The sequence below is a fragment of the Buteo buteo genome, chromosome 27 (genome assembly GCF_964188355.1).
Source record: "Buteo buteo chromosome 27, bButBut1.hap1.1, whole genome shotgun sequence".
Lineage (NCBI taxonomy): Eukaryota > Metazoa > Chordata > Aves > Accipitriformes > Accipitridae > Buteo > Buteo buteo.
Window position 1 is genome coordinate 6,416,966 of NC_134197.1, and position 26,666 is coordinate 6,443,631.

Genomic DNA, 26,666 nt, shown 5'->3' on the forward strand with positions numbered 1-26,666 from the left:
ACATGCCCAGCAAGCCATTTATAATGAAATGTATAATCCTTACCATAAAGTAAATACATTGGCCGGTGATTGTTGATGAAATGGAAACACACTGAATTATTTGTGAGGTATTTATATATTAATGTATATTATCCATATCATGTCACAGAAATGCCATTAATGTATTATATGTTTTATTAATTATTTTTGCCCAATTTATAGTCAGCTCCTAAAGCGTCACCTTGTCTCTTTGGCAGTTTTGTCAGCCGCACGAGGTCCGGCTGAGTGATTTCACGTGCCGCGGGTCGCCCGTTACCGATCGGCAATGGCGGTGCCGCCGCTGGCCGCGGCCAGCCCTCGTCTCCCTCGTCCGACCGCTCCGCTCTTCCTCCTCCTCCTCCTCCTCCTCCGTGGGGACGGGGAGCGGAGGCGGCTGCAGGAGATGGCCGACAGCCGCCGATGCCCCGCGGGCTGCCCCAAGCCGGGCAGGCCCCGTGCCCGCGGCCGGCCTCCCTCCTTCCCTCGCCGCCGTGAGGCCTCCGGGCAGCCATGCTTCGTCCTCCTCCTCCTCCTCACACCTCCCCTGCGCGGGCGCCCCTTCGCGAAGGAAACCCGATTATTTTTTCCCCCCCCGGGGGCGCGAAGGAAACTTCCTTCGTCCCCACAGCGTTACCCCAAGGTGTGGCAACCCCTGGAGAACCGCCAGGAGAACCGGGGGGGGGGGGGGGGTGCTGCCTCCCCCCGCTCCCTGAGGAGAAGCGGCCGGCCCCCGGCCACACACGACGCCCCACGGCAGCAGCTGCCCACGCAGGGCGGCCGGTCACGCCGCGGCCAGAGCCGTTTTCTGTCAGCCCGCCCTCCCCTCCTCCGCCGAAGCGCGGCCCCGAGGCGAGGCGGAGGGAGGCCCCGAGGGACCGGGGCCGCCGCCCGCCCCTCGCCCGCCCCTTTCCCCGCCTCCTCCCCGGCTCGACCGGCCGCCACACGCCGGCAGCCTCCGGCCGGGCACGGCGGGGCGAGAGAGGGGCTCCCCGCCGCCGTCTCCGGCGTTCCCGTCGAGGCCATGGCGGCCATCCAGAACCTGCAGCTGTGGTGCAAGCAGCAGTGCGAGGGCTACCGCGACGTCAGCATCGCCAACATGACCACCTCTTTCCGCGACGGCCTCGCCTTCTGCGCCATCCTCCACCGCCACCGGCCCGACCTCATGTGAGTACCCTCGCCGGGCGTCGAGGACGACGCGTGGGCCGCCGCCTCGGGACCCTCCGGTCGCGGCCCGAGGGCCTCGCGGGGCTGCGGTCAGCCCGCCGTCGAGCTGCGGACCCCCGGGCCCTCCGTCCGCCGCGGGCCTTCGCCTTCCCTGCGGACGCGGCCCTCGCAGAAATCCCGGCTCCTCCTTGGGAGATGCTGCGGGCCGGCGGCTGGCGCCGGGAGCTCTGCTAGCACCCACGCTGAAATCCCCCAAGCGAAGAGCTCTGCTCTCGCTGTCGGCGTGCTGCTTTTTTTTCCCCTCGATTTTTCCTTTTTCCCCTTTCTTCCCTCCGTAGCTGAATTATAAGCGTTTTAAATGCATCCTTTCCATTGCAAAACAAGTTCAGGCACCGATTTTTGGGAAAGCGTTTCCTTCTTTGCTGTTTGTGTTTGCTTAGGCAGGGCTTTCCTCGCTCAGCCCGACGGCAGCTCAGCTGCTCGTGAGTCGGGAGGCGAGGGCTATTTAAGCAAAATACAATAGAAGGGCAGGGCCTGGCAGCCGCTGGATTCCTGCACATCGCTGGTTTTTCCCACCTAGAGCTCTGTCTGTGGGAGGCAAAGTGCTTTCTATCCCTGGCTGGTGCCATTGCTGGTGCCCTGTGGGTTTTGACCTGTCCTTGCCCAAATGGTAACATCTGGGAAGGTGAATCGCTGAAGGGGGATGTAGATCCTGCTTCCTAGTTTGGGTTTTTTTGTTGTTTTTTTTTTCCTCGGCTCTTTGGACTTTGAGGTGGGGGGTTGAAGGGGGAGGTCAAGGCAAGGGAGCAGTGCAAAGACCGCCCGGGATTATTGATTTAAGCATTAGGTCTCTCCCAGTCAGATGTGTCCAGCTGGTAGAGGACCAGGTTGGGTTTTCTGTAGTGCAGTTTTCCTCCTGTTCCTTGAATTCTGCCTTTTTCCTCGTGCTCCCAGGACAGCCCGCTGCTTGGGTTTGTGTGCAGAGATCTCTCTTACAGGTGTCTCATTTCTGCTAGAAGCCCAAGGAGAAGATCTCCTCTTGCTGTCTCCCCTCTGTCATCTTGAAACTTGGAAAAGACAGGAGCAGGCTTGGGCAGCAGGAGGTTAGTGCAGGAGCTTCAGGCATACTTTCTCTGTAGTTCCCAGTGCTTGGGCAGTCACCGTGGTGTTGCTGTGTATGGCTTCCTGGCATGCTGTTGTGTCCAGATGACTCCAGATATTTCCTTTCCTTCCTTTGATTCACAGTCCCGCAGATACAAAATACCGGGGCAGAAAGGTTGATGTGACCAGGACCTGCTCATAAACGGACTGTGACTGCTTCCTGGCCGACTCTGCAGCTGGCCCATTCGGAGCATGGGTGTAAACAGGGGCTCAGCGACTTGAGAGCTGGAATAATACTGTTGACCAGTTTAGCGGGTTGTTTATAATCCTTGAACTGTGCATCAAGGGTCCCGGATAGATATACCTTAAATAAATTCTCCTGTGGTGAAGAGGGAAGGTGTTCCTTGTGGCATCTCTCTGTTCCCATTCATTTTCTTTTACGGTGGAAATTCTGCCTGACTTTTTTCAGGACCTTACAGAAGCTCTTTCTGACTTGGACAAGCTCAGCAAAGACTGCCTGAAGGTTAAAGTGAGAGAAGCTTTTATCAGTGACCTCCCTCATCAATGTCAGTGGTATAATGTAGGAAAGTACCAGGTGTATCCTCGGCTGGGCAAAGTCCTGCTGGAAGGAAATTATGCTTTCAAGTGGTTGGTGGCCAGGGCTGCTGGGTGTCTTGTGTCAGATCCTGGGGATGAATTCTTGTGCAAATTCTCTATGTATCTGTAAAAGCTTTTCTGAGTATTGGCGGTGCAGGAGCCACTGGCAGAGAAGTGCAGCTGGGTGCACGTGTGGCTGTGAGTCCTGCTTCCCAGGGGCTTGAAGTGATTTATCCTGAGCTCCTCTCCTTGCTTGTAGCAAAGATCCTAGTTGAAGATTAAAAGCATCATGCTGAAAGTAAAACTAGAAAAGGATAATTGGTGTTTGGAGCACTCGGTGTGTTTGCAGAAGCTCTGCTATATAAATCGTTTGCAGAACATGATTCAGTCACGGCATCAGAGTTTTGCAACAGTGTGTTTTCCGTCTTGGTTTACACAAATGACATTCTTGGGCTGAGGAGGGCAGGGGATTTTTCCTTGCAGGAGCCTGAGAAATTTCCAGGAAAACTTCAAGCAATTACAAAACAGGGTCATAATCATGGTCTTCTCTTGTGGGGTATGTGGCTCAGGGGACAGGCAGGTTGGGGTCTCTCCCCCCTTCCTGTTTTTTTGTGGGAAAACATGGAAAATATGATAACTTCTCTCAAACTTGACTGATGTCGGTTTGTATGTTATCAGTGAACAGGGCAGGCTGTGTAAAATTAGTCATGCATTTCCCACTCACTTCCCACTCACACAAGCAAGGATGCTGTGGGGGAGTGGAGACACATGCTGAATTACCATGGAAATCCATTTTGCTTTTGTCCCAGCTGAAGAATGCTTCATAGCCAGCCCCAGCCAGGCACGCATGCTGTGTCAGGCAGGTCCCAGACCATTTTCTGGGATGATTGCGGAGCCCTGAGGCTCCTCTCATCAGAGGGACGTGAAGCCTCGTGGCAGCGTGGTAGGAGGCTGAGGTGAGCAGCTGCCGTGTGTGATGGTGATGGTTGTGCAAGCTCCAGCCATGGTTATAGTGGCCTTGGCCTGATAAGTGAGTTAGAAGAAGCAGGGGAGTCATGCACGCTCACTGGGATATTAATGCCAGATGTCGAGGAAAGGTTTTGATTAAGCTCCTTCTCTTCGTCCGGGATCTTGTTTTTTCCCAGACTGTGAGCTGGTGTTCAGCTCGGCGTTCTGGAAATTGGTTGTGAAATCCCCCTTGGCAGCGGAGCAGCAGCGGGTGCCCATTCCCCCAGCAGCATTTCCTAGGCCACTGTCAGCTCAGTGAGGCAGGATGAGGCCGACAGTCACCAGTATGGACAGGGAGGGCCCTGGCTGTGCTGGGGATGAGTTGCCTGCGGTCTCCATCTCCTTAGCAAAAGGCTGGGGTGAAGCAGAGCTGCCACGTGCTTGGCCTCCACAGGGTTGTGGTTTGTGTGACAGGCGTAGGCGAGGGCACGATGGTTCTGGGGTCAGGGAGTCTCATCTGTTGTTGGTCACCCCCAGCAAGACCAGAGCAGTGGGGAGCAGGGGTTGCTGAGAGGAGGATGAGCACATGAGGGACATCTTCCACCTGAGATTCCCAGCCCTGTCCCCTCTTCCCAGGTTGTTTGCATCTCTGGAAAGAGCATAACTGAAAGGTCCTGTTCCCAGCAGAGCACCCTGGATTTGAACCCTCTGTTCAAGGACTGTGAGCAGGCAAAGGATGATTCACTCTTTTTCAGTGATCCTTTTGACTGCACATATCTTATTGTCTCTAGAGAAAATAGTACAACAGTGCTGAGAGGCAGAAGCTTTTTGGGGACCATCCTGGCTCTGGGACTTTTTTTGCTCAGTCTGCTCTGAGGTAAAGTTTCCAACTGAATTAGTGCTTCCAGCAGCAGCAGCAGCAGAGGTTCCTTCTATGGAAGCACATGTGCTTGCAAAGGACCGTGGCGTGCTTTGCAAGCACTGGGTCTGTGCAGCCGGAGCAGTGGGTGGTCACAGAGATTTGTGGGCATGAGAAATGCTTGGCCGCTTTTTGCTAAGAGAAGGATTTTTTGGGGAGCTAAAAACTTCACTTCTAGGCCTGTGCTAGTGAACTCCACTCTGATTTGTTTCCAACACTGGAGGCCCTCTCTTGGGTCAGATTTATATTTTTCACCTCTTCCAATTAATTCAGTTGCCTGTGTTTTCTCAGTGGAGAATTCCTGCTTCTCCGTTTGTATTAGCTTTGCTTTCTTAGGATTACATTGGTCCAGAGAGCTTTGATATTCCAACATGGGAGATGTACCAGCAAGATCTATTTCCAAAAGAAATATTATATGTAAGCGGTTCACCTGACTAGCCAGGGAAGGAGTGATGCTGAGAGGGCAGGAGGCTCTTGAAATGACCAAGTAACCTGGTTGTTTGCATTCTCCTTCGGGGAACAGAATGGGATTTCAGACATTCACCATTGAGAGATTCAGGTTTTTAGGTCTCTGTTACATGCCCCACAGTGTGGAGCTGCACACGTGCTACCACAGCAAACAGCATTCAGCATGGGAGCAAAAGGCACTGACCAACAATAAATAGGTAATTCCAATATGTTATGTCTTATGTGTCAGCACGATCGAGGAAGTTGGAGCTCCCTTTTGCTCTTGCAGATGTTTTCCTGCCTTCAGGATGTCCCTGCTAAAAGAGACTTTATTTGGGAGCAGAACTGTGAGTGAGGCAGAGAGCTGCAATCACCTCCTTCAGCTGTCTCTTAAAAAAGCTGATTTTCTTGCCTGACACAAACCAGGATGACTGTAGCTATTGTTTCACTGAGACTTTTTTTGGCTTGTGATTATTTTTGTTGCTCTTTTAAATCCATTGTCTCAGGGAAGGGAAATCCCCAGGCAGGAGCACTGCTTGAAGCAAAACTTCTGCAAGTCCCTTTGATTTTGCACAGGAAAGAGTATATGATTTAGAGGTGGGATGTGCCTTGTCTTTACATGCTTCTTGAGGGAGTGTGACCTTTGGGTCTTATCTGTCATTCGTTCTCTCCTTATCCCACAGAGCAATACCAGATGCGGGAAGCACGGAGGAGGCATAGGCTGTGGCGTGATGGACAAACCTGTTTGAAGGCCCCTCCCTTATTTATAATGTAATGCTCCACTTTCTGTACTAAGTAGATAAAGGACCTGGCTTGTTCCTCGCAGTTACAAGTCATGGAAAAAGTTCCCCTGCTGCGATACAGATCATGTGTTTGTCTCATGAATAGGTCGCTGCGAGCCAGCTTTGCCCTGGCTTTCACACAGTTATCCTGGCTCCTCTCAGAGGTGAGGGACTGGCTAACAAGGGTAGGTCCATGTCGGTTGTAAAGGTGCTATGTACAAAAATGCAAAGTTGCTGCTGCAGCCTTTTCTGTTTATCAGTGGGAATTTCCTCTCTGATATCAGCCTTTTGCTTAGCTCTGCGCCAGCAGGTACAAGGATTGTAAAGTGAAACTGGGTTATCAGAAAGGAATTGACCCTGCCGGCTTGCCTGGGCAGAAGGAAGCGGTGTTGGAGAGCAGGGCTGTGCCAGCCAACGATCAGTTTTGTATTCTGAGTTTAGCCAGTGACAGTCAGTTTAAAACAAAGCTGACTGTGGCTGTTTCCTAAGAAAGGAACACACTCTGCTATGGGTGAGAAAGCACGCTGTGTTGCAGCTCTACTTCCAATAGCACAAACTCACTCTCCCCTGTGCTTTCTTGCCTGTCCTGCCAGGTTCCAGTTTCTGAGTTCCCAGCACAGTGCAGAGAGAGGTGGCATTTGGCTTGTATCAGAGATGGGGAGAGCTAATCTGGGGAGAGGGGAAGAGGGAGGTGATGTCTGGGGACAGCAGTAAGGAAGGATTGTTGACTTTGGCTTGTAACTGCAAACAGTAATTGTCTCTTCCTTTTTAGTTATTAGTTATGATTACAAATCAAAAGTGGCAGCCCTAGGGAAAGGAGAATAAGATTTCAACAGGCTACTTTGGTGTTACCAGCTGCAGTATTGTGTTGTGGGCAGAGGTATTTCCCAGGCAGATTCCTGATGCTGGTTTTGTGGAGCTTTGCCAGAGGAGAAAAGAGGATTTGAAACCAGAACTTATGTGCTGGTGGAACCAGCAGCTTCTGAGATTGGAGGATATGGGTGCATTGGAGAAGTGTGCGATACATGCAGCATCTGAGGGATCCATACCTCCTTGGAGCTGAGGTCTCTCTCTGTGCGGAGACAACTTGCAAGATGGGAGAAGAGCATGGATGTGACGGGAAAGTACTTCCAGGGAGAGAGTGCTGCAATTCTGGCCTATAGGCATTGGTGTATCTTTTTGAGGTGGGAGAGGAGCAAGGCCTTTTGGGGGGAAAAAACCCCACCCCATGAATTAGAGGTTGGTCCTGGCTGTCTCCGCAAAACCCCTGAATTTGCATGGGATGTTTTGGCATCAGCACATCCTGTCTGCAGGAGGCTGCAGGAGTCAGACCAGCAAGGGTAGATGTGCCAAAAATGTGTTGTGCTGCCTGTGGGCAGATGGCTGTGCCTGTTGGGTCTCCTGCATGTCTCTGTCCTGGGAGGTATAGCAGGTCTGTGACTGTCTCGGTTGGGATCTGCCACACTGCTCCCTCTGGAGCATCTCTGAGAAGGCAGGGTGAGAGGAGGTGCTCTGTTCCACAAACCAGTGAGGCTCAGAGAGGTTCAAGAAGCTGGAAGTGAAGCAGCTCGCTCTACATCACCAACCTGAGATTTTTCTCTTCTTTCTGTATTTCAGAAACTTCAACTCCCTCAGTAAAGAAAATGTGTATGAGAACAACAAGTTGGTAAGTGACTTTTAATGTTTTGCTTTTGGTCTAATCTATGACCAGGCAGCTTGCTTATGTGGTTTAGCAACAGAAACCCTGCAGATGCAGTGTGCTGAGTGTGCCGTATTCAAATCCTTTGCCTTATTCTGCATGCATCTGACCTTCTGGTTTGAATAGCAATGTCCAGGCTCGCTGGCTGCTTGAAAGCACCCTCAGACTGTTCACACTTCTTCACTGGCCACGCAGTGATGCCTGTGTCCAGTGTATCCTGTGGCAGCAGGAACTCTGACAGAGATGCTGGAGGTCAAAACATGGAAATGGACATGCTGAGTACGTAATGCCTCTGAGGCATGGAGCAGGAGCTGGGAGGTAGCTGGTGTGAGAGGGGAAGCATAGGGAGTCTCCCCCAATTTCTGCTCGTTCCCAGTGCAGGGGATGAAGACTGCTGGAAGGTGGAGACATCCTAAAACCTCATCCTGCCTGGACACTTCACTCCAGGATGGGATTTGAGTTTCTCTTGTTCTCTCCATGAAGAAAGTGGGCAGGGCAACCCCCTCCTGCCCTGGATTCAGGCATGGACTTAGTGCTCCAAGGAAGGATTTTTTCCTCCCTCTCACCCTCACAAAGAGAGAGGCAGCGGATTAAAATGCTTCTCTTCCCTTGGCATCGCTCCACACAGCTTCATGCCTGCTTGGCAGGAGATTGGGATGTGAACGAACCACGGCAGCTTACTCTTGTCTGGACTGGAGGAATGACATCGTCTGACGCAGTGAGCTGTCTGAGGTGGTCGTTGCCTCTGGGAGAGCTAAACTCGCACCCCCCACGCTCCTTAGCTTCCGCTCCCCTTCAGCCCTGGCCATGTTCACAGCGCCTGTGATGGACCCCCCTCTCCCCAAGCTGGGACTGCAGTATCTGAGCAGTTAGTTATTCACACTCTCTGGGGTTCAGCCCTGCGTGTTCCTCTCCTCTAGGTGAGATTCAGACCACGCATTTTTGCCCTTGCGGTTTGGTATTTGGCAGGCATCAGGGCCTCTTTGCCATGGACGGTCATCCTAGCCAGAGCGCTGTGAAGCCCTGAGTGTTGCTCCTTCCCCAGCTGGGCTGATGGTGTCTGCTCTGCTGGCAGCTTTGCTTGTCTCTGGGAAATGAGCTGCACGAGCTGCCTCCGCTGCTTTTATTAATGAAAAGCTTCTTTGTGCTTCTCATAAGAAGAGTTGCTCCCTTCCTTTGACACAGCCCGTGTTCTGCCCCCCCATCCATTTCTTAGTTTCTTTTATGTCCTTTATTTTGCTCTCTCTTCCTTATTCCACCTGCTGTAGGATGACTTGTCTGTGTTGCCCTTTCACTGGTGGTATCCTGCTGCCTTGGCTCTGCCATGAGTGGGGTTGACCCCTCCACCTCCCTGTGGGCTCCTGGGCTGGGGTCCCCCCTTGGATTGCTCTCCGTTCTAGCTCCTATACTTTCTTGCTCTGACTGCCCTTGGGATACGAGTGGGTCTGATTTCTCCCAGCACTGTTCCTCTGCTATTGTTCGGATCCTCCTTGATGCCTCACTATTCACTAACTTCTTTTCAGGGGCTGTATTATTCAGCTAAAAAAATCTTGTCTGGGCTGCAATTTGCCATATAAGGTCTTCTGCCGAGGAAGAATGTGTCACTTCTCAAGTGCCAAAAAACCCGACCCCAAACCCTAGAAAAATTTCAGTTGGTGGCTTTTTTTTTACTAAAGATTTAAAGAAATAGATTAAGAGCAGAAAGGTTTCTAGAGGCCTTGGATCCAGTTCTTCCAGTGCTAATGGTTGGTGGCATGGTGTAGCATATACAGCAGTAGCCTGTGTCAGAGGAAAGTTTTGCCTGGCTGGCTCAGATGGCCTTGAGTGTATCACTTTGCCTCCTCTATGCAAAATGGGATCAGTGGCACTTACCTCCTTTGTAAAGCACTTGAAGCTGCACTGATGAAAAATGTTATGCAGAAATAACGCATTGCTTCTTTAAAGGCCAGCCTGGGCAGGCAGCCAGAGGAGAATAACAAATGGGCCATGTTAGGTGGTGATCTCGTTGGATCTCCAGGCAAGAGCAGCTCCTAGGAACACGAGGATGCTGTAGGCATAGGGGATGGTACATCCTAATGTTGCTGTCTGCATTGCTCACCTGGTTCTAGCCAAACCAGTTGTGCGCATAGAGCATCCTCCTCTTTGTGGTCCAGGTGCGCCTGTTGCACTGGTCTCACCCGTGGCACGAGGTGGCATGACCTATGTTCCCGCTAGACTGCACACCAAGAATGTCCAGCACGAAAATTCCACTGGTCAGACCAGTTGTGCAGCCAGTGCAATGGGGAACACTCCAAAGAATATATTAAGTACCAGGTTATGAGACAGGCGAGTGCCAGGCTTGCTGGCAGCTGGGATGACACAGCCGGAGGTAACTGGCTGAAAGCGTTTTTAATGTCAGCACAGTTACATTTTTACCAGGATACCCAATGGAAAAAAATGGTAATTATCGTGCTGAAGAATAGTGGCTGTTTGTTTCTTCTAAGCAGGAATGGTTGGCTTGTACACCAGCAGTGGTGCGTGTCTGTGCCAGAGGTCGGATGCGGAGGGGTTTAATATGTTCAAGTCTTTAACCCTTTCACTGTGGGCTTCAGCAGTAGCCCTTGTCCCTCTGGTCTTGCAAGTGCTGTTTTCCTTTGCTGTGTGGGCATTTCAGAAGGGTTGCTCCAAACGGGGAGGGAAAGGATTTTTTTCCTATAAGCCAGGAAGGAAGAGGGCTGGAGAAAGTCCTTAGTAAAAGCCCTACACTGAGTTGAGCAAGGGTAAAGTTGCTTTATGGATGTTGCAATTTTTTTTTGTCCTCTAGTAATGGCTCTTGTTCAGAGGCAAAAGAAAATGGCTTTTGCCTCCTTTGTCTGACTTTGATCCTGCAGTTTCAAAGCAGAGGGCACCACAAAGAGCAATATTTGCCTCAAGTACATGTTAGGCAGCGTGGAAATGGTTAAGCTGGAAGGGAGCTAAGTATCAGGAATTCTTAAGCATTATTCCTCTCTTCCCCCTCTCTAGTCTGGGAGAGAGAGCTCCCTCCTGCAGCCCAAGATTTCCTCTTTTTTCAGATGGGGAAGAGCAGGCAGTAGTAGGCAGGAAGCTTTAACATTTGCACAGCACTCGGAGATAGAAAGCTGCCTGCAAACACCTACCAGCGCACCGTTAATTGGGGAGCGCTCCAGGTTGGGCTGGAAGTCTGGAAGCGAGTCTGCCAGCCTGGACTGACACATCCCCTTCTGCCAGGCGCTCTCTGCAGCTGTGCATATGCAGATAGAGGCAGGCTGGAGGAAGAGCAGGGGAAGCCCAGGTGAGTTCCTGTGCAGTGAGCTACAGCCAGCTTGCCAGGCCAGATTTTTGGCTCCCTGCCTGAATTTTTCAACGTGGTGGCTGGAAGCCATGACTCCGTTGGTTCCTGTAACGGCCGTACGATGTAGGAGTTAAACTGGTGCAGCTGTTCCCCAGTAGAGTTACTATTTGAGGGGGGCTGTTTGCAGTGGAGTTTCTTACTTCCGATGAGGAAAAGCTCTGCTGCCTGGGCTGGACAAGACCCCCCCTTTTTTTTTTCCTTCCTTCTCTAGGCATTTCGAGTGGCGGAGGAGGAGCTGGGGATTCCAGCCTTGCTGGATGCAGAGGATATGGTTGCTCTGAGGGTACCAGACAGGCTGAGCATCCTCACCTATGTTTCCCAGTATTATAACTACTTCCATGGACGGTCTCCTAGTAAGTACCATATTCCCTGGAGGGGCGGGAAGGATCGGGGCTTATTTTTGTGCTTTCCTTTGCCTCCTAACAAGCTTGGAAAAGCAAAACAGACTGCACAGAGGCCTTTTGGTACCAGAACTTCAATAGTGGACTTGAACTCTTTACACACTAGCCTACAGTAGCACCAGTGCTTTTGGAAGGGCACAGGGCTGTGCATTGTCTTTAAAACTAGTGCCTTAAAATTTAAAATATAATCTAAAATTTCTTACGGTCCAGCCAGACAGGAGCACTGAAGGTTCCCCTGCATAGTCCCCGGCTTTCCTCTCTCAAGCACCTCCATCCCTGCTCCAGTCTTTGCCACACTGGAGGGTTGGTGAGAACACAGAGTCTAACAAGGCCGAGCTTGTCTGTGAGGCTGTGCCAATGGAACAGCATCGATGGTGGGGCTTGTACAGCACAGCAGTACTGATTTAAGGAAGTAGAAGAAAATGACCCCCTTAACTGGCATAATTGTGATAGCAATTCTTTCAAACGTGAAACAGGCCAAAGAGCTGCCAAGGCATTATATTCACGTACTGGAGAGTTTATCTGGGCTCACAGGAACATTATTGTAAACTTGGTTTATATTTGGCTTTAAGCGCATACAAAATGAAATAAAACGATAAACCAATTTCACAGGTTCCTCCAGAGGAAACTTTAGAAAGTGGGACATGAATAACTTAACTAGTTAAGGTGAATCTAGATGGAGAAGACAGATATGTATTGAAAATGTCCTACATCTTGGAAAGAAAGCACAACTCACTCTTAGAACTGCATTTAATATCTAAACTCTTCCCCCTTCTCCATCTCTTTACACATTTAAGCATGCTTTTTCTCTCCTTCCACAAGCTCTTCCCTCCCCCTTCTTCATTTTTTGTTTCTTGTTTTAAAACCATTCTGATGAAGTCAAACAAATTCCACTGTGTTTGTGCCAAGTGGTGGGAATCTGGGTCAGTTTGGGGTCTTTGTCCCCTCCCCTCCAGCATCTTGCCTACCACGTCATCAAGCACAGCACATTTTTATACTCTCCAGTGTCCCGCAAAATGTGCTGGTTGCATTCCTGTTGCTGGGGTGAAAGTGCAATTTCAGACAGAAAATGAGCCCAGCCAGGAATGTGCCCTCTGACAACAAGCAAACTCCTAATACCATCGTCCTGCCCTTCAAATGGGCTCCAGCAGGACCATGAAATAAGCAGGACACAGGAGGCCAGAGATGGCAAGTGGCCAATATTTTATTGGGGTCAGGCATTTACTTGACCAAAGATGGGTGAAGCCACCCATCTTTGTGCTAGGCTTTGGGAATTCGATAAATGGCACAAGTGGGAAGTGAGGGGGCAGGCTGAGTCTAAACCATTTGCTGGGTCAGCTGTCACCAGTCCACTGGTCGCTGTGGTAAAAGAGCCCTGTGTGGTTTTTTGGATAGCTAGGTTTCTTGAGAGAAGGCTGCTGGGAACTGGGCTTCCTCTCTGCTCCCTGTCCAGACTCTCTCTGTATTTACTGAGAAGGGTATAATCTCTTTTCAGACGGGTGGTCATTTAATTGGTCGCTCTTAAAGTGAAGCCGAGGCTTAAGTATCCCACAAGGAACACCGAGACATCTCATTCAGAATAGGCAGTCATGCAAAAATAACATCCCCTTGACACAGATGAGTGGTCTTGTCTGTAAAAACTGTGCATGAAGCCTTATTTCCCAGGGAAGTCTCCCTGCACTTCCTAGGGCACGGGGCATCATTCCTTGCTTGACCAAAGTGTGCTGGAGATTCTCTTTTCTCCGCTTGGTGTGAGTTTTGAGGGTTTCTCTTTCATCTGCAAAGAAAACAGGATTGGGCATTTGCAGGCTTCTTGTGGCAAGTCTTGATTTCCACATCAGCACCACCATGGCACCTCCAAATCTTTGTTGAAGAATTACGCATTTTTAGTGGTCATTTTTTGCATTCAACAAGCCTGTTTGGTCCATGAGAGTCCCAGCTGGGATGTGGGGTGGACGCCTACAGCAGTGAAGGTTCAGGGTGTGTAGGAAGTCGGAGCACAGCAACTTGAACGAAGCAAACTGTCTGTGCTTCAGTTCCTTAGCTGTAATACCTAACAGTAGTGCCTGTTTCAGTGGTGATTGATTCCAGCCAAACTGTCGGCCAGGTACAAACCTAAGGTCTTGTTCACACCATTGATGGATGGTGTTTTGTATTTTTCCACTTTTTCATTCCCCTCCTTGGAACTCCCTGAGAAGAAAAAAATCAGCAGTTTCAGCTGAATGTTGGTAAAATTCACTTGTTGCCTCTTGCCCTTCACTCCACTACAGAACTGCTTGTGAAGGAAGCCTGTGTCTCCATGTATGCTTTGCATGTTATCCATCAGGCACTTCTGGATCTTCTTACATTGTAAATTACTCCTAAGCCCATGGGTTTTCCTTATGTTTCCTTAAAATCTTCCCTTCTTCCTTTCTTTCAGTTGGAGGCATGGCTGGAATCAAGCGTCCTTCCTCTGAACCTCAGGAGCAGCCTCTTGGGAAGAAAGCTGTTTCAGAGCCTCCTAAGCCAGTGCCACCAAAACTGCCTCCTGCTCACTCACCAGCCAGAGCTAAGCCAAAAGAAACATCCCCAGTCACCACGGTAAGAAATGTGTTTTGGGGTGTTTTTTATACCTTAAATCTGTTCACTGAGCTAGAATATTAGGCTAGTTCAAGGCTCCTAGTGGTAGGGACTTAGTCTCTAAATTTTCTGCTCGCTATGGGGGATTTAATCCAGAGGTCTGGTTACTGCACAGGTTCAGGTGGCAGTCATTGGAAAGCCATCAGTCAGCTGGGATTCATCTAGTGGTGAATAGGACATGGGTGTCTTAGGACACGGCTGTGCTGTTCCTAGATCTTGGGGGTGGAGATTTTTAACAAAATGTATTATTTTTGCTAGAAAACATTGATTAAATTCTTGGAAACAGTTTCAAAGCAGAGTAGGGTTGAAAACAGTGTGGAAGAAGGGAAGCTCCTCTCTCAGAAGGGTAAGGCCCTTTCCCAGCAAATTCAAATCAGAGACCTTTGCACTTCAGTTTCCCACAGACAGACAAAACACTCTGGTCCTTTGACTTTGTGGGAACAAGTCCCCCTTACTCTGTCATCCCAAGGGCTGTTCCACTTCTGTCGTGGTTTAACCCCATCCAGCAACTAAGCACCACACAGCTCTCACTCATTCTTCCTGGTGGGATTGGGAGGAGAATTGAAAAAAAAAAGTAAAACTCGTGGGTTGAGATAAGAACAGTTTAATAACTACAGTAAGAATAAAATATAATAATAAGAAAATGTAATAATAATATTAGTAGTGAAAAGGAATATAACAAAAAAAAAAGAGAAATAAAACCGAAGAAAAGACAAGTGATGCACAATGCAATTGCTCACCACCGCTGACCGATGCCCAAGCAGTGATCCACCCTCCCAGCCAACTCCCCCCCAGTTTACGTACTGAGCATGACATTCTATGGTATGGAATATCCCTTTGGCTAGTTCTGGTCAGCTGCCCTGGCCATGCTCCCTCCCAGCTTCTTGTACACCTGCTTGCTGGCAGAGCATGGGAAACTGAAAAATCCTTGACTTAGGGTAAGCACTACTTAGCAACAACTAAAACATCAGTGTATTATCAGCATTATTCTCACACTAAATCCAAAACACACGGTACCAGCTACTAAGAAGAAAATTAACTCCGTCCCAGCTGAAACCATGACAAATTTGTATGAACAATGGGTTAGCAGGAGCAGGGATTTTCTGGATATCACTCCTCTGTCCTGGCCAACTGGCTGTGCATGCCAAACACTTGCCTACCTGGGGGATTCATAGCTGTACGCAGGGCCATGGTGCTGCCTGCTCACCCACTGCTTCTCCCCACAGAAAAGGGTCCTGGCAGAGAGTGGGAATATCCCTAGCAGCAGTTGTGGGATCTGTAGGAACCATGTGCACCTGGTGCAGCGCTACTTGGTTGATGGGAAGCTCTATCACAGGAACTGCTTCAGGTACAGCTTTTCAAAGTGGGGGCACAGGCCTGTGGGTTGCAGAGGGGCAGCCTGGTTCATTTGGGACTGGAGGGAGAGTGGTGTGGGACATATTTTTCAGAGTAGAGGCAACTTGGGCCTGCTCTTGACCTGTGCATAGGGGAAACTCTTTGCACAGGTCTGTTTTCATCCACACCTTTCCTACTTCAGGCTGTGCTATCAGCAGCTTCTGTTTTGGTGCCCGAGGAATGTGCACACGGGGTCTGCTCCACTGCCTGCTACCTTCACCCTCCCTGTGCTGACAGTGGAATTGTGCCTGCACTCTCAGCTGTGTGTCAATGGCCTCCCAGTGCTCTGGAGGATGTTTTCTGAGACTTTTGTATCCACAGGTGCAGGCAGTGTTGGAACGTGCTTCTCCCTGGAAGCTACAAAGCTGGGCCCGAGCCCGGTACGTTCATCTGTACCAGCCACCAGCAGCCAGACGATGTCCAGATCTCTGGTCTCCGCAGCACCGGCAACAAACCTGAGAGTACCCCAGCCCCTACTGCTGCCAGAGCATTCCAGAAAGCAGCAGAACCCAAGAAACCGGAGCAGGTGTTGAAGAAACCCAGCCAGGAAGGCCTTGCTAATTCAACCAAGCCATCTGTTTCATCTTCTGGAAGCTCTGGCTTCAGAAGTGTAAATACTCCATGGTCCTGTTCAGCTGTAAATAAATCAGATGACTGCAAAGGTACCCCGTTGGGAAATAAAACAGATCACCATGAAGGTACCCCATCAGGGCCTTTTTGGACAACCTCCACAGCAAAAACACAGCAAGCCCGAGAAAATTTTTTGCGGTCATTAGAGTCCTCCAGCAATAAAACCTCTGACACTAAAACCCAAGTCACTACTTCTCATGGCCCTGGTAAAACTGCCTCTGCCAGAACAACTACTGAGGTCAGTCCAGTGAATGCTGAGAAGGATCAGGCACGTAACAATATTATACAGGCTCTGGCTGGATCAAACACCTCTCCAAACAGGCCAGGGGGACTCAGTTCCACTGGCTTGTCAGCGTTCAGCAGGTAAGTACTATTTATCTTTCCCTTTTTTCTCACAAGATGATCCTTGGGATAACTTGGAAAAGTCCCTGCATCTTTCTTCCTTTTTCCCTGACTGCTTTTGTGGCTGAGATTTAAAGACATGTCTTTGGAACAGAGGCCAATAAAAAGGTCCCTCCTTTCAAAAAGACTCACTAAGTTGTTCTTTTTTTTGCAGTGGCAAGTTTTCTCCCACCAGTTCTCAGTGGCAGAGTCCAGCTCCAAAAGTACAGTCCAGCAAAACAGGGTGCACAGCACTAAAACAGGAAAAGGTTACAGACCCTCTGCCCAAGAGCCAGGCTGCCAGCAAACCTGTTGACCCTGTGCACAAGCCAGAGTCAAAAGGCATCAAAGGTGAGGATGACTGATTCACATACAGCTCTGCCTGGACACAGCATGCCAACTCTATGCCTTTCTCTTGGACCAGTACAATCAATGTGTCAGTAACTCCTATACTTTCTGTCCACATAAGGGTTTTCTGAGTTCTGGTGCTCAACACACCTCCATTTGTCCCTGTGCAATTGCTCCCTCTAGCATGGCAAGTTTTTCTTCTCTGAGGATCACCAAGTATTTGAAGTTGTACTAGCTGTCATCAAATGTTGGGATCATGGTGGATTTCAGAGGCTTAGGTAGACTTTCCCAGAATGAATCTGTGATTGCAGCTCGGACTCACTCAGCCTCCTTGTCTGTTTTGAACTGAGCTTCCACTGTGGTGACTGAGCAGTGGGCCAAGGGATCCTGTTCTGGGGTTCCCAGTGTTTCAACCACTTCTAGATGGCCTGTCTTTTTTTTGGGCCAGAAGCAGTATCTGTCTGCAGTTTGCTGTGAGGTTGTGCGGTTTTTGTCTCTCCGCTTTCCTACCCCATCCTTTGGTCTCTGAGATCTGAGCTGTTTGTGTTATATTGCTGTTGAATGTGCCTGTTCATTTACACTGCGGCTGTTTCTGTAGCTGCGTAGGTTTTAAAGCATTTGAGCTGAGAGGGGCAAAATGCCACCAAAGTTATTTACTACCTATTGTATGTGAATCTGTCCTTGTTAAACTTGTTGAACTGGTGCTAGTTTGCTGCAATAACATCATAGTATCTACCCTAGTGCATGGCTTATCTCCTAAGATTCTCCTGTGACTCAAATCTGGCTTGTTTCTTTTTCTTGGATCTGATACTATCTTGCTGTGTTCCTTTCTCTAGGAAGCATGAATGTTGGTGAAGACAAGTCTGAATGCCCAGCAGAGTGGAGATCTCGGTTGAAGCCTGTAGCCAACAAGTAAGAGTCTTGGAGCCAGTGGCTCTCCATGACAAGTGAATGGGGATGTCCGTGCTTGCACATCTGTTGCTGCAGGTCTGTGTGTGCATAGGAGGGAAGAGCTCCTGTGTTTTAATGCTTCTGTTTTCAGCAATTTAATGGAAAAGGCAAAGGCTTTCATTTCTGGGGAGGGAAAGCATATTTCAAATCGCTGGACTCTGATTAGAAAAGTGTGACCATCCCAGCTGGAGGTCCAGCCCAGGATGTCCAGAACTCTTCCTGTGGACCATTCTGCAAGAAGGATGGTTTCCTACCTTTGTCTTTCTTCTTTGCAGAGACCAAGGTGGCTCTAAGAAACCTACTGATAACTCCCAGGTGGGAACAGGGAGCCCAGCACACAAGGAGACAAAGCCAAGTCCCTTAGTTGTCCCATCAGGAAAGCAGGACTCTGGTATGAAGGATATAACCTTTGCCTTCTTTTTGCTAGTCGGGCAGGGGACAGGCATTAGTGCTGCAAGACACATGTAAGGAACGTGTTGGTGGAGATTGTGCCTTGCTTTCAGGGATTTTTGCTCTTTGCACCTGCTTTGGCCCTGTGGTGCCTTTATTTGGAGAGCTGTCCTTCCCCAAGGAGAGGGACTTGGTCCTCACAGGGTGCCCTTCTTCTGCAAGACAGCTAGCAAGATTTTGCTTACTCTGTCTTGCATGAATGTGTAATGGTGAGAAATCTTGGTGACGGTTCCCAACTGTTTATTCTTCTCCTCCACCCTTCTCTTGTACTCTGGCCTTGTAATTGGTGGTTTCTCCCTGTTTCCTTTGGGCTTGTGCCCCTTGCTATCATCAAAAGAGGCGAACTAGGACTAGAAATGAAGGTGGCTAGTGGTGAGTGCCAGAGATGCTGGGCAGTAAAGGGATTTTTATGAGATGAGGGTTGAAATTTCTTACCCAAAACCTGTCTGGGCTTCTTAATCCAGCTTCATCTGGTGGATTCATGAAGAAGAAGTTGATCCCCAGCTCAGATACTGTCAGGAGCTGTCAGAATTCAAAGCAAGGCTGGGAAGACCCTGGGAGCTCTGCCAAGAAGGAGGAAGAGGGCAACCAGTTGAAGAAAAGCACTACCACATGTAAGGTCTCTTCTGCCTGCTTAAAAGCACTCTCTCCTCTGCACTGTCAGGGAACAGCCTGAGTGGTCAGTATGGGAGATGTGTCCCCGAGTTTTCTGTGGCTAAGCCTGTGGCTGTTGTCATGGGGGAAAAAATCTGTGTCGTTAATTTTTATTAGCCAGCTTGGCCTAAGCAGGAACCAGCCAGGCCAGAGAATTCAGTGGGAAGGGAAGAAATTAAAACAGGGATTTGTCAAGGTCACTGCCCTGTCATTCTTAAGACTCAAGGCTATGGAGAGGACCATCTCCTAATTTGGGGAATGGGGACCTAGTTGATGTCTCTGTTCCTCTCCAGTTGAATGGCTTTGGGAAATGAAAGGAATGCAGACAACTGTCAGCCAGGGACTGCAGCTGGCGGGACCCACGCCAAGGCTGCTGCTTCTTGGACTTTCAAAGATGTCCTGACCAGTTCTGACCAGTTTGTCCTTACCCTTAATCCAGTTTCTAAATCCAGTTTCCATCTTTCTAAAGCTTAATGATTGCTGTTGGGGGGTGCCTGCTATGGGAAACTTTCCCAGCAGTCTTCCCTCATTTTTCACGTGTGTGCAAGTCTGTCATCTGAAAGGCCGTTCTCTTGCTGCTGTCACTTGGCAGCCTGTGAATTAAAGACAGACTTGTTGCTCCTCTGTATATGTCTTTACCTCAGCACTCAGAAAGCTGCTGTGAACAGTCAGCTACCCTTCCTGCCCTTAATCCTGTGTGTGTTGTGTGGGGCTGTAGATGGTGAGCATTTCTGTAGATCATTTGTTTTCTTTGGCGTAGGTAGTGTTTTCTATTGAGAAAGGAGGCTCCAGGGTTTTCTTGCCAACTGTCCTATTCCAGTTTGCAGGCAAGCAGCCAACCCATCCTGGGTCTGTCAAGACAGAACTTGAGGATATCAGGGGATATCAGACCCTGAGCTGGTCAGGAGAGTGTCATTTTACTAGCTGTTCCCCTCCAGTGACCGTCTTCTCATGATCAGTGGTGCAGCTTTCTGCCTTGGCTGGAGGTGCTGCAGAAATCACTCAGAAGGAGCCTGGAGATGCAGGGCTATGCTGGGAGAGGGAGGTGTTGCTCAGGCAGTAGCAGCAGACTGCTTGTGGCAGGCCTGATCCCTCTTGGAGGAACCTTTAAGAGAAGTGTGAGTCACAGGTACTGTACAGGGCAGCAAACCAGTAGCATCCAGAGGGAAGAGTACCCTGACAGAGGCCAGCAGTGCAGGCACAACACAGCTGATTGCCACAACCCGCATCTTGTCCTTTTGCACTCTTCCTAGAAAACGCAATAGAGAAAGGGCTGTGCAATTGGAGACCTGTCCTTGAGCTCTTCCTTGAGTCAGCACCAATTGCCAGAGATTCTCATGAGGCTCCCCTAGTGTGTCTTTCCTGTTTTTCTCTTTGTGTGTGCTGAGCCTGCACCACTGCTGCCTTTCTTATAGCCATGCTCTTTTGATACTAGAGTTTTCCTTCCTTATCACATCATCCACGTACGCCTCTGTTCTCTCTCTGTGGTAATTATCCAGCCCAGCCCCTCGGGTATCCGAATACCTCACACTCTTCTGTAGTTATCCTTGCAGGACAGTTGGGCAGAGGAAGCTGAGGCACAGTGGAACAAATACACATTGCTTAAGGATTGATTTTAATAGGTGTCCAGGGCCTAAATAATGCTGTGTAGTGGGGCACAAGGGACTTCTCACTTAGGAAGTGTTTTGTGGAAGGAATTGAACCTTAGTTTCCTGAGATCTATGCTAAGGTCCCCTAGACCATCTTTGTTTCATCAGTATTTACTGATATTTCTTTGTACAAGAGCACTAGAGGGGCATTTTTAAGTATATCTTGGTGTTTCCTGCAACAGTAACCCAGTATTTTTGTTCTGTCCTTCGGAAGCTTAATAAGGGGTGGCTTTTGCCACAATAAATATCTTTTGAGTTTTAACAAGGTAATGGATGAACATGGAAGTCAATATTCTCAGGTGCAAGGTCCCAGTTTAGGCATTGGAACAGGCTGCGCAGGGAAGCGGTTGAGTCACCATCCCTGGAGGTATGCAAAAAGCGCATAGACAAGGCACTTCAGGACATAGTTTAGTGGACATCGTTGATGGTTGGACTCTTTAAGGTCTTTTCCAACCTAAATGATTCTATGATTCTGTAAGTCACACCTGAGTTAGGTGACTGCCTATGCCCTGGGGACAAAAGCAGCACCCTGTGACCAGAGGGTATCTGAGTGTCCAGCCACGAGGAGTAAAGCAGGCTGTGCTGTTTCCTGCGGACACATCTCTCACCTTATCAGGCGTGCTGATGAATGTGTGTCATCAGTGCCCTCTGTTGGGTGGCAGGGACCTGTTGTGCTCTCTGGTGGTGTAGGCACTGTCCTACACCACAAAATTATTTAAAGTTTGTTGTGGCATTCTTTGTTTTTTTTTTCTCCCTTCTAGTTAAACCCTCTGTTCCAAAAAGCACCCTGAGCCCTGAAGCAGTGTCCCCAACCAAGGTATGGCTGGAAACCAGGTAAAAGGGGAACAGGCTGGGGTTGTTGGGTATCCTGCTGGAGTGCTTGCCAAGACATATCTCAGTTTGTCTTATTGGGAGGGTTTATTTGAATTCCCAGGGAAAGGGTGAAAGGTTCTGGGGCAGACACAAGATAGACTGCCGGTTATCTCCCATGCAGGGGGACAATAGAAGCTGGAATAAGACAAAGCCAAACAAAATTCTGGTAGACATTGCATCCCACAACAAAGAAGGGAGAATGTCTGTGGATTGACAAGTGTGAGTAGATGTTATCACTCACAGCGAATGTATCACAGCACTGTAACATTGCAGTGGCCACTGCTCTGTTAGGAGCAGCCAGCTCTGCATCTCTGCTGACTTGGCCCTTCCAGGATGTGGCTCTGCAGTTGGGCTCCTTATGTCATTTCCCATCTCTATTGGGGCTGTGACCTCAGCAGGCAGTCTGAGGGCACTGAGCTGTATTTGGTCCTATGTTTGTTTTCCTAGCTGCACCCAGACTACCTCCCTGAGGAGGAAATCCAGGAGAAGGTGTGTGATATTGAGAAGCAGCTGGATGAGCTGGAATTGAAAGGAGTGGATCTGGAGAAGCAGCTGCGTGGCTGTGAAGGAGGTAAAGGAGACCAGGGGCCAGCTCTGCTATGGTGGGGAGGTGTGAGGCTCATGTCCTTCCCCTGGGCATTCTTCGCTCCATTTCTAGGAGCTCATGCTACATGTGAGACACCAGCTTGCCAAAGGTACCTGGTATTGCAAGATAAAGCCTTGGGAATTTTGAACCCTCTCTGGCTATTTCCTAACCTATTGGTTGAGCAATATCTTGTGTGTATTTGGCTGAGGATCAGGGAGTTTTGGGAGTGGAAGGCTGCTATTGATCTGGCTTTTGGATCCCAAGCCAGACTGGCCGTCATGGCTGGCTCCAGTTTCACAGGGCTTAGTGGGTTCATTCAGAATGGCAGAGTTGAGCTGGCCACATGGAAGATGAGCTGGGTGCCATGTATCAGAGTATCTGTGAGCAGCTTCCCTGAATCTGTAGGGAGTGATCTGCATCCTTTCTCTTGTACCCAGGAGTACCAAAGATGAGCTGTTTTCACTTCAGGTTGCCTGTGGCTTATATAAGTTATCCTAGGCTCTCCCTCAAGTGATTGCATGTTTGAGCCAGGGTGACTGAACTGATGCAGCTTCTAAAGGAGTCTTGCACTTTGTCTCCTTTGCAGATGAGTCTGAGGATGCCCTCATGGTGGATTGGTTCAAACTGATCCATGAGAAACAGCTGCTGCTCAGACAGGAATCAGAGCTGATGTACAAGTAAGTACAACCAGAAATTCACCTGTCTGCTTGTGCACTTTACCTGTGAGCAGTAAGCAGTAAAGGAGAGGAAGTGTGGCAGCCCCCCCAAAATAATGTGCCAATTGGTGGGATGAGGAGAGCTTGAGGATATCTCTGGGAGAAATGCCGGCATCCTGATGTGTTAGCTGATGGCTAACGCTGATTGAGCACTGATTAGCACCCAGGGTCTGTGATAAGTTTGTGGGGAGGGAGACCTTACAAATATGATGAAGATTTCCCTCGACCCACCCATACCCAGGTGGTCAGCAATGCAGAGATGAGACATAAGCACAATATGAGAAAGGTCCAGTGCTGGGGCATGGAGGGGCAGTAACTCATCATTTCTGTGGTTCCTTCCAGGATGAAACAGCAGAAGCTGGAGGAGCAGCAGTGGAACATTGAGATGGAGCTGAGACACCTCATGAGCAAGCCAGGTAGGGACCGGCTGCACTGAGAGTCCTGCTGGCCCCTGGCTGTGTGGAGCACTCCACTCTGCATGTCAGACCTGGGATGTCCTTCAGATCTGAATGACACTGCCAGGGATTGCAGTTTCACTGCAGGGTGTCTCCTGACTGCGCTGTCAAGCTGTCAGGTGCAGACTCTGTAATATCCAACCCACCTGTGCTTTCTGAGGGGATGTAAGATGTGCCCCAGAGCATGAGGATAATAAAATTTGGGCTTGTGAGAGGGACTTGCTGGACCAGGGTGGAGGCAGGAGTCACAATGGGGAGGTACTCGCCTATAGCTGTGACATGGGCTTCCCTTGTCTTGTGCAGAGGAACTGAAGTCACCCATGGAGAAGAAGCGAGAGAAGGAGCTGCTGGAGTCATACGTAAACACGGTCAATGATCGGAATAGTATTGTGGAGTGCCTGGATGAGGACAGACTCAGGTGAGGGCCCTCAGACGGTGGGAGGTGAACCAACAGCAGGGATGATTTCCATCGTACTTCCTCTGCTGCCCAGGCTGCAGAGGTGGATGAATGGTGGTAATCCAGACTTCTGCTCCATGAGAGGTGGGTGGTGACCTGTCACCAACCATCTTGTCCTAAATGCTGCTGCCATTGATTCCTTGGCAGCTGTTAGAAACTGAGATCAGGACCGCAGCCATGTTCAGTGCTCTCAAGCTAATGCTGCTCTGAGGACAAGGGCTGTGAAAATGTAGAAGGCAGGGCGAAGAGAGGGAGAGGCTGGAGATGGCAAGGATGGAGGCAGCATGGGAGCTGCAGGAGGACTCTGGGAACAAGAAGCCAGGAATGTGTTCGTCTGCTGCAGAAAGTGAAGGAACAACTGTAGCTGAGAGTTGGATCCTCCCCAAGTTCAAAGGAAGACTGCTGTGTTAAGTAGCTGGATTTGTGCCTCCTGTTGCTGTGAGCAGCCTCCATTTCTTGACCTAAGGGCACTGACTCCAGTTCAAAGATTCTAGCAATGCCCAGGCTTTTGGCTCTGGTCTTGCCCAGGCCCGAGGAGATAGCAGCATGTTTGTCCCTGATTACGATGAGAGCACCTCTACAGCACCCCAGGCTCCTGGTGTCTCAACCTTTACTCATCTCCTCCAGTATGGTGTTGTCTCACAACTCAGAGAACTCGATGATTCATAAGCCAGCTGGGGGAAGGGCCTCCCTGTTGCAGTGCTGGACTGCCATGGTCTGGAAATCCCCGCACAGGCCCTTGCTTTCAAGGGAACCAGCTGCAATTTGCTAGTGTCTAGGACTCCTCTAGCTGTTTTGTTTGGGTTTTTTTCCTGCACCGTTCTCAGAGTATGCTATGGAGGTTGGTCATTTCTGTCTGGGGGAATAACAGTAGTCTTTGCATGGTTTTCAGTGTCTACCATCTTATGAAACAGCAAAGTTTTCTAATGCCATGCGGTTCCATTACAGAGAGCAAGAGGAGGACCAGATGTTGGCAGACATGATCCAGAGGTTGGGTAAGGGCCCTTCCTACTCTTACGAAGCTGCACTGGGTGGCACTGGGGCTGTGGGTCTCAACCTGCTCTGTGTCTGCTCCCTCTCCTGCAGATGGATCTCTTGAGAGCCAGGAGCCAGAGAAGAAGAAGAACAAGTTCCGCTTGTCCAAAATATGGAAGCAGAAAAATAAGAGTAAGGCTCAGGAGTGATGTTCCTTTGCCCAGTGGCCCAGAGAGGTCTATCAAAGGTATGTTCCTTCCTCACTGCTGCTTTCTTGGAGCCATGCAGGACTGTGATGAGGCTCCTCTGCTCCCTGACATGGAGACTGCAGGTTTGCAGACCAAAGGGACAGTGTGAATCCCCTCTGGGCCTGGTATGGAGCCCAAGGATACTTTTTGCAGAAGATGGACTTTTAAGACTGTTTTCCTTCTTTGGATCTAGCTCAGTGCTGGCTTCAGCCTCGTTGGCAGCTCAGGAGGGCAGAGCTCAATTTGCCTATCCAATGCTCGGGTCATTCCAGTCCTGAATGCAGGAGCATGGCACTGCATGTCGCCCCACAGTGCCCCACTCATGTCAGCCAGGGCTGCACCAAGGATGCTGTGCTGGTCTGCAAAAGGGCCATTCTGCCTCCCTTCCTCCTTCTCTGCATGTGCTGTGGCTCTTTGGCCGGGATCAGAGATGCAGAGAGGGAGGTGCTATGAGACAAGAGAGATCGAGGGTCTCCCCATTATTACACCAATGCAAACTGGAGCTGCAGGCCCCACAGCTGGGGTGAGGCAGGGAGCAGAACCACCTCTGTATCTATGGGGTGGGATGTCCTAGACCCAGAGTGGTTTCAGCAATAGTGCTCTATTTCCAGACCTCCTTTGGGGAGTTGCTGTAGGCTGTTTTCTCAAAGCCATGAGGGTTGCTCACTGCTTCATTCCCTCTATGGGGGAGCTTCCTTATTTCTCTGACTGCACAGTGAAGCAGGGTTTTCATTGTCTGTGGCCGATCCTGCTGAAAATGAACAGAAGTCTTCTTTTAACAACCTGGTGCTAACTGGGAGCAGAAGGGAATTAATGGGTTTACCTCACCCATGAGTCTTCTGCATGGGACCAACATTTCAATTCCTGAGGCTCCGTCCCTGGACAGCCAGCGCCCTCAAGGGGTGCTGCGGTTCATCTTGGTGAGACCAGGAGAGTAAGAGCAGGTCCTGGGCTGTCAGCAGCGAGTCTCTCTACTCTTCCCTCAGTCCAGTGACTGCAGCCAGACACTTGCCCTGTGTGGCAGCATCCTCTCTTCCCCGTCAACCTGGGGAGCAGGAATAGAGACAGACAGGGAAAGATCAGATTAATTCATGATGCCTCTAGCTCCGCTATGTGTGGACTTCCCTCCTCCCTCCAAGCCAGGTACTTTGAGGTTTCTCTGGGTCCTGTTCTCCAGCAGGGCCTCAGATTTTGCACGGAGGAGGTTTGCTGCCCGCTGTGCCCTGTGGCGAAGCAGAGGCGATGCATCCCTTACCCACGAGGTGGCAGTGGGACTCTCTGTCCCAAGCAGCCCGCCCCGGGCACCGCAGGGGTGTGCTCCGTGAGGTACCAAGTGCCCGAGGGGGTTCCTGGTGCCCACAGTGTGTGCCATGTGTGTACATGTGGTGGGGCACCCTGTACCCGCCTACGCTTTCTTCCAATAAAGAATTGCTGGAGCAAATCTCGGAGTCCCAGTGCGAGTTTGGATGTGGGTTACTGGGTGTGGGCTGCCCGGGTCGCTGTGAGCAGTGACGATCCCTCTCCGGAGCTGTGAGTGGTAGCAGGAGCTTGGCGTACCTGTGATGGAGAGGCTCCCCTGCCCAGAGCTCGCAGACCAGCTGCAGGTCCTGGGAGAGCAGCAGTGCCAAGGGGTTTCTCAGTGATTTCGTTTACATGTCAAACTCCCCCTGGCTCTCAGGTAAGTGTATTTTCCCCCTTGCTGCTTTAGCATCACACACGTCCCCAAGCCTTGTGAGATCCCAGCCTAGCCAGCAGTCTGGGGGAGATGTGAGGCAGAGCTTGTTCTGCCGTAGTTGTATGTGGCATTGGTGACCCAAATGGCTGAACCGCAGTTTCATCAGGTAAAACGCT

The 26,666-nt window shown here is 50.1% G+C and overlaps 1 protein-coding gene across 5 annotated transcripts; it reads left to right on the forward strand.

The window, feature by feature from the left end:
- Nucleotides 1-921: 921 nt before the first annotated feature.
- Nucleotides 922-26,248, forward strand: MICALL2 (MICAL like 2). Of its 5 annotated transcripts, XM_075058500.1 has the most exons (18): nt 1,053-1,182; nt 2,428-2,812; nt 7,594-7,642; nt 11,239-11,380; nt 13,848-14,008; nt 15,274-15,395; nt 15,764-16,435; nt 16,629-16,804; nt 17,638-17,713; nt 18,028-18,143; nt 18,667-18,816; nt 21,267-21,322; nt 21,826-21,949; nt 22,551-22,641; nt 23,023-23,096; nt 23,439-23,553; nt 24,541-24,587; nt 24,679-26,248. In XM_075058500.1, exons 4-18 carry the CDS (start codon nt 11,296-11,298, stop codon nt 24,774-24,776), a joined length of 2,163 nt encoding a protein of 720 aa, XP_074914601.1. In that variant the 5' UTR covers nt 1,053-1,182; nt 2,428-2,812; nt 7,594-7,642; nt 11,239-11,295; the 3' UTR covers nt 24,777-26,248. The 5 variants fall into 5 exon arrangements, with proteins under 5 accessions (XP_074914600.1, XP_074914602.1, XP_074914598.1 ...); XM_075058497.1 differs by lacking the exon at nt 2,428-2,812 and having other exon boundaries at nt 923-1,182; XM_075058499.1 differs by lacking the exons at nt 2,428-2,812; nt 11,239-11,380 and having other exon boundaries at nt 922-1,182; nt 15,279-15,395.
- The last annotated feature ends 418 nt before the right edge of the window (nt 26,249-26,666 follow it).

Bases quoted from the DNA above. Each gene is read 5' to 3' on its own strand.
- MICALL2 (XM_075058497.1), top strand. From the start codon at position 1,040: ATGGCGGCCATCCAGAACCTGCAGCTGTGGTGCAAGCAGCAGTGCGAG. The intron at 7,643-11,238 runs GTAAGTGACTTT...TTCCTTCTCTAG, and splicing joins TGTATGAGAACAACAAGTTG to GCATTTCGAGTGGCGGAGGA. The intron at 22,642-23,022 runs GTAAGTACAACC...GGTTCCTTCCAG, and splicing joins GAATCAGAGCTGATGTACAA to GATGAAACAGCAGAAGCTGG.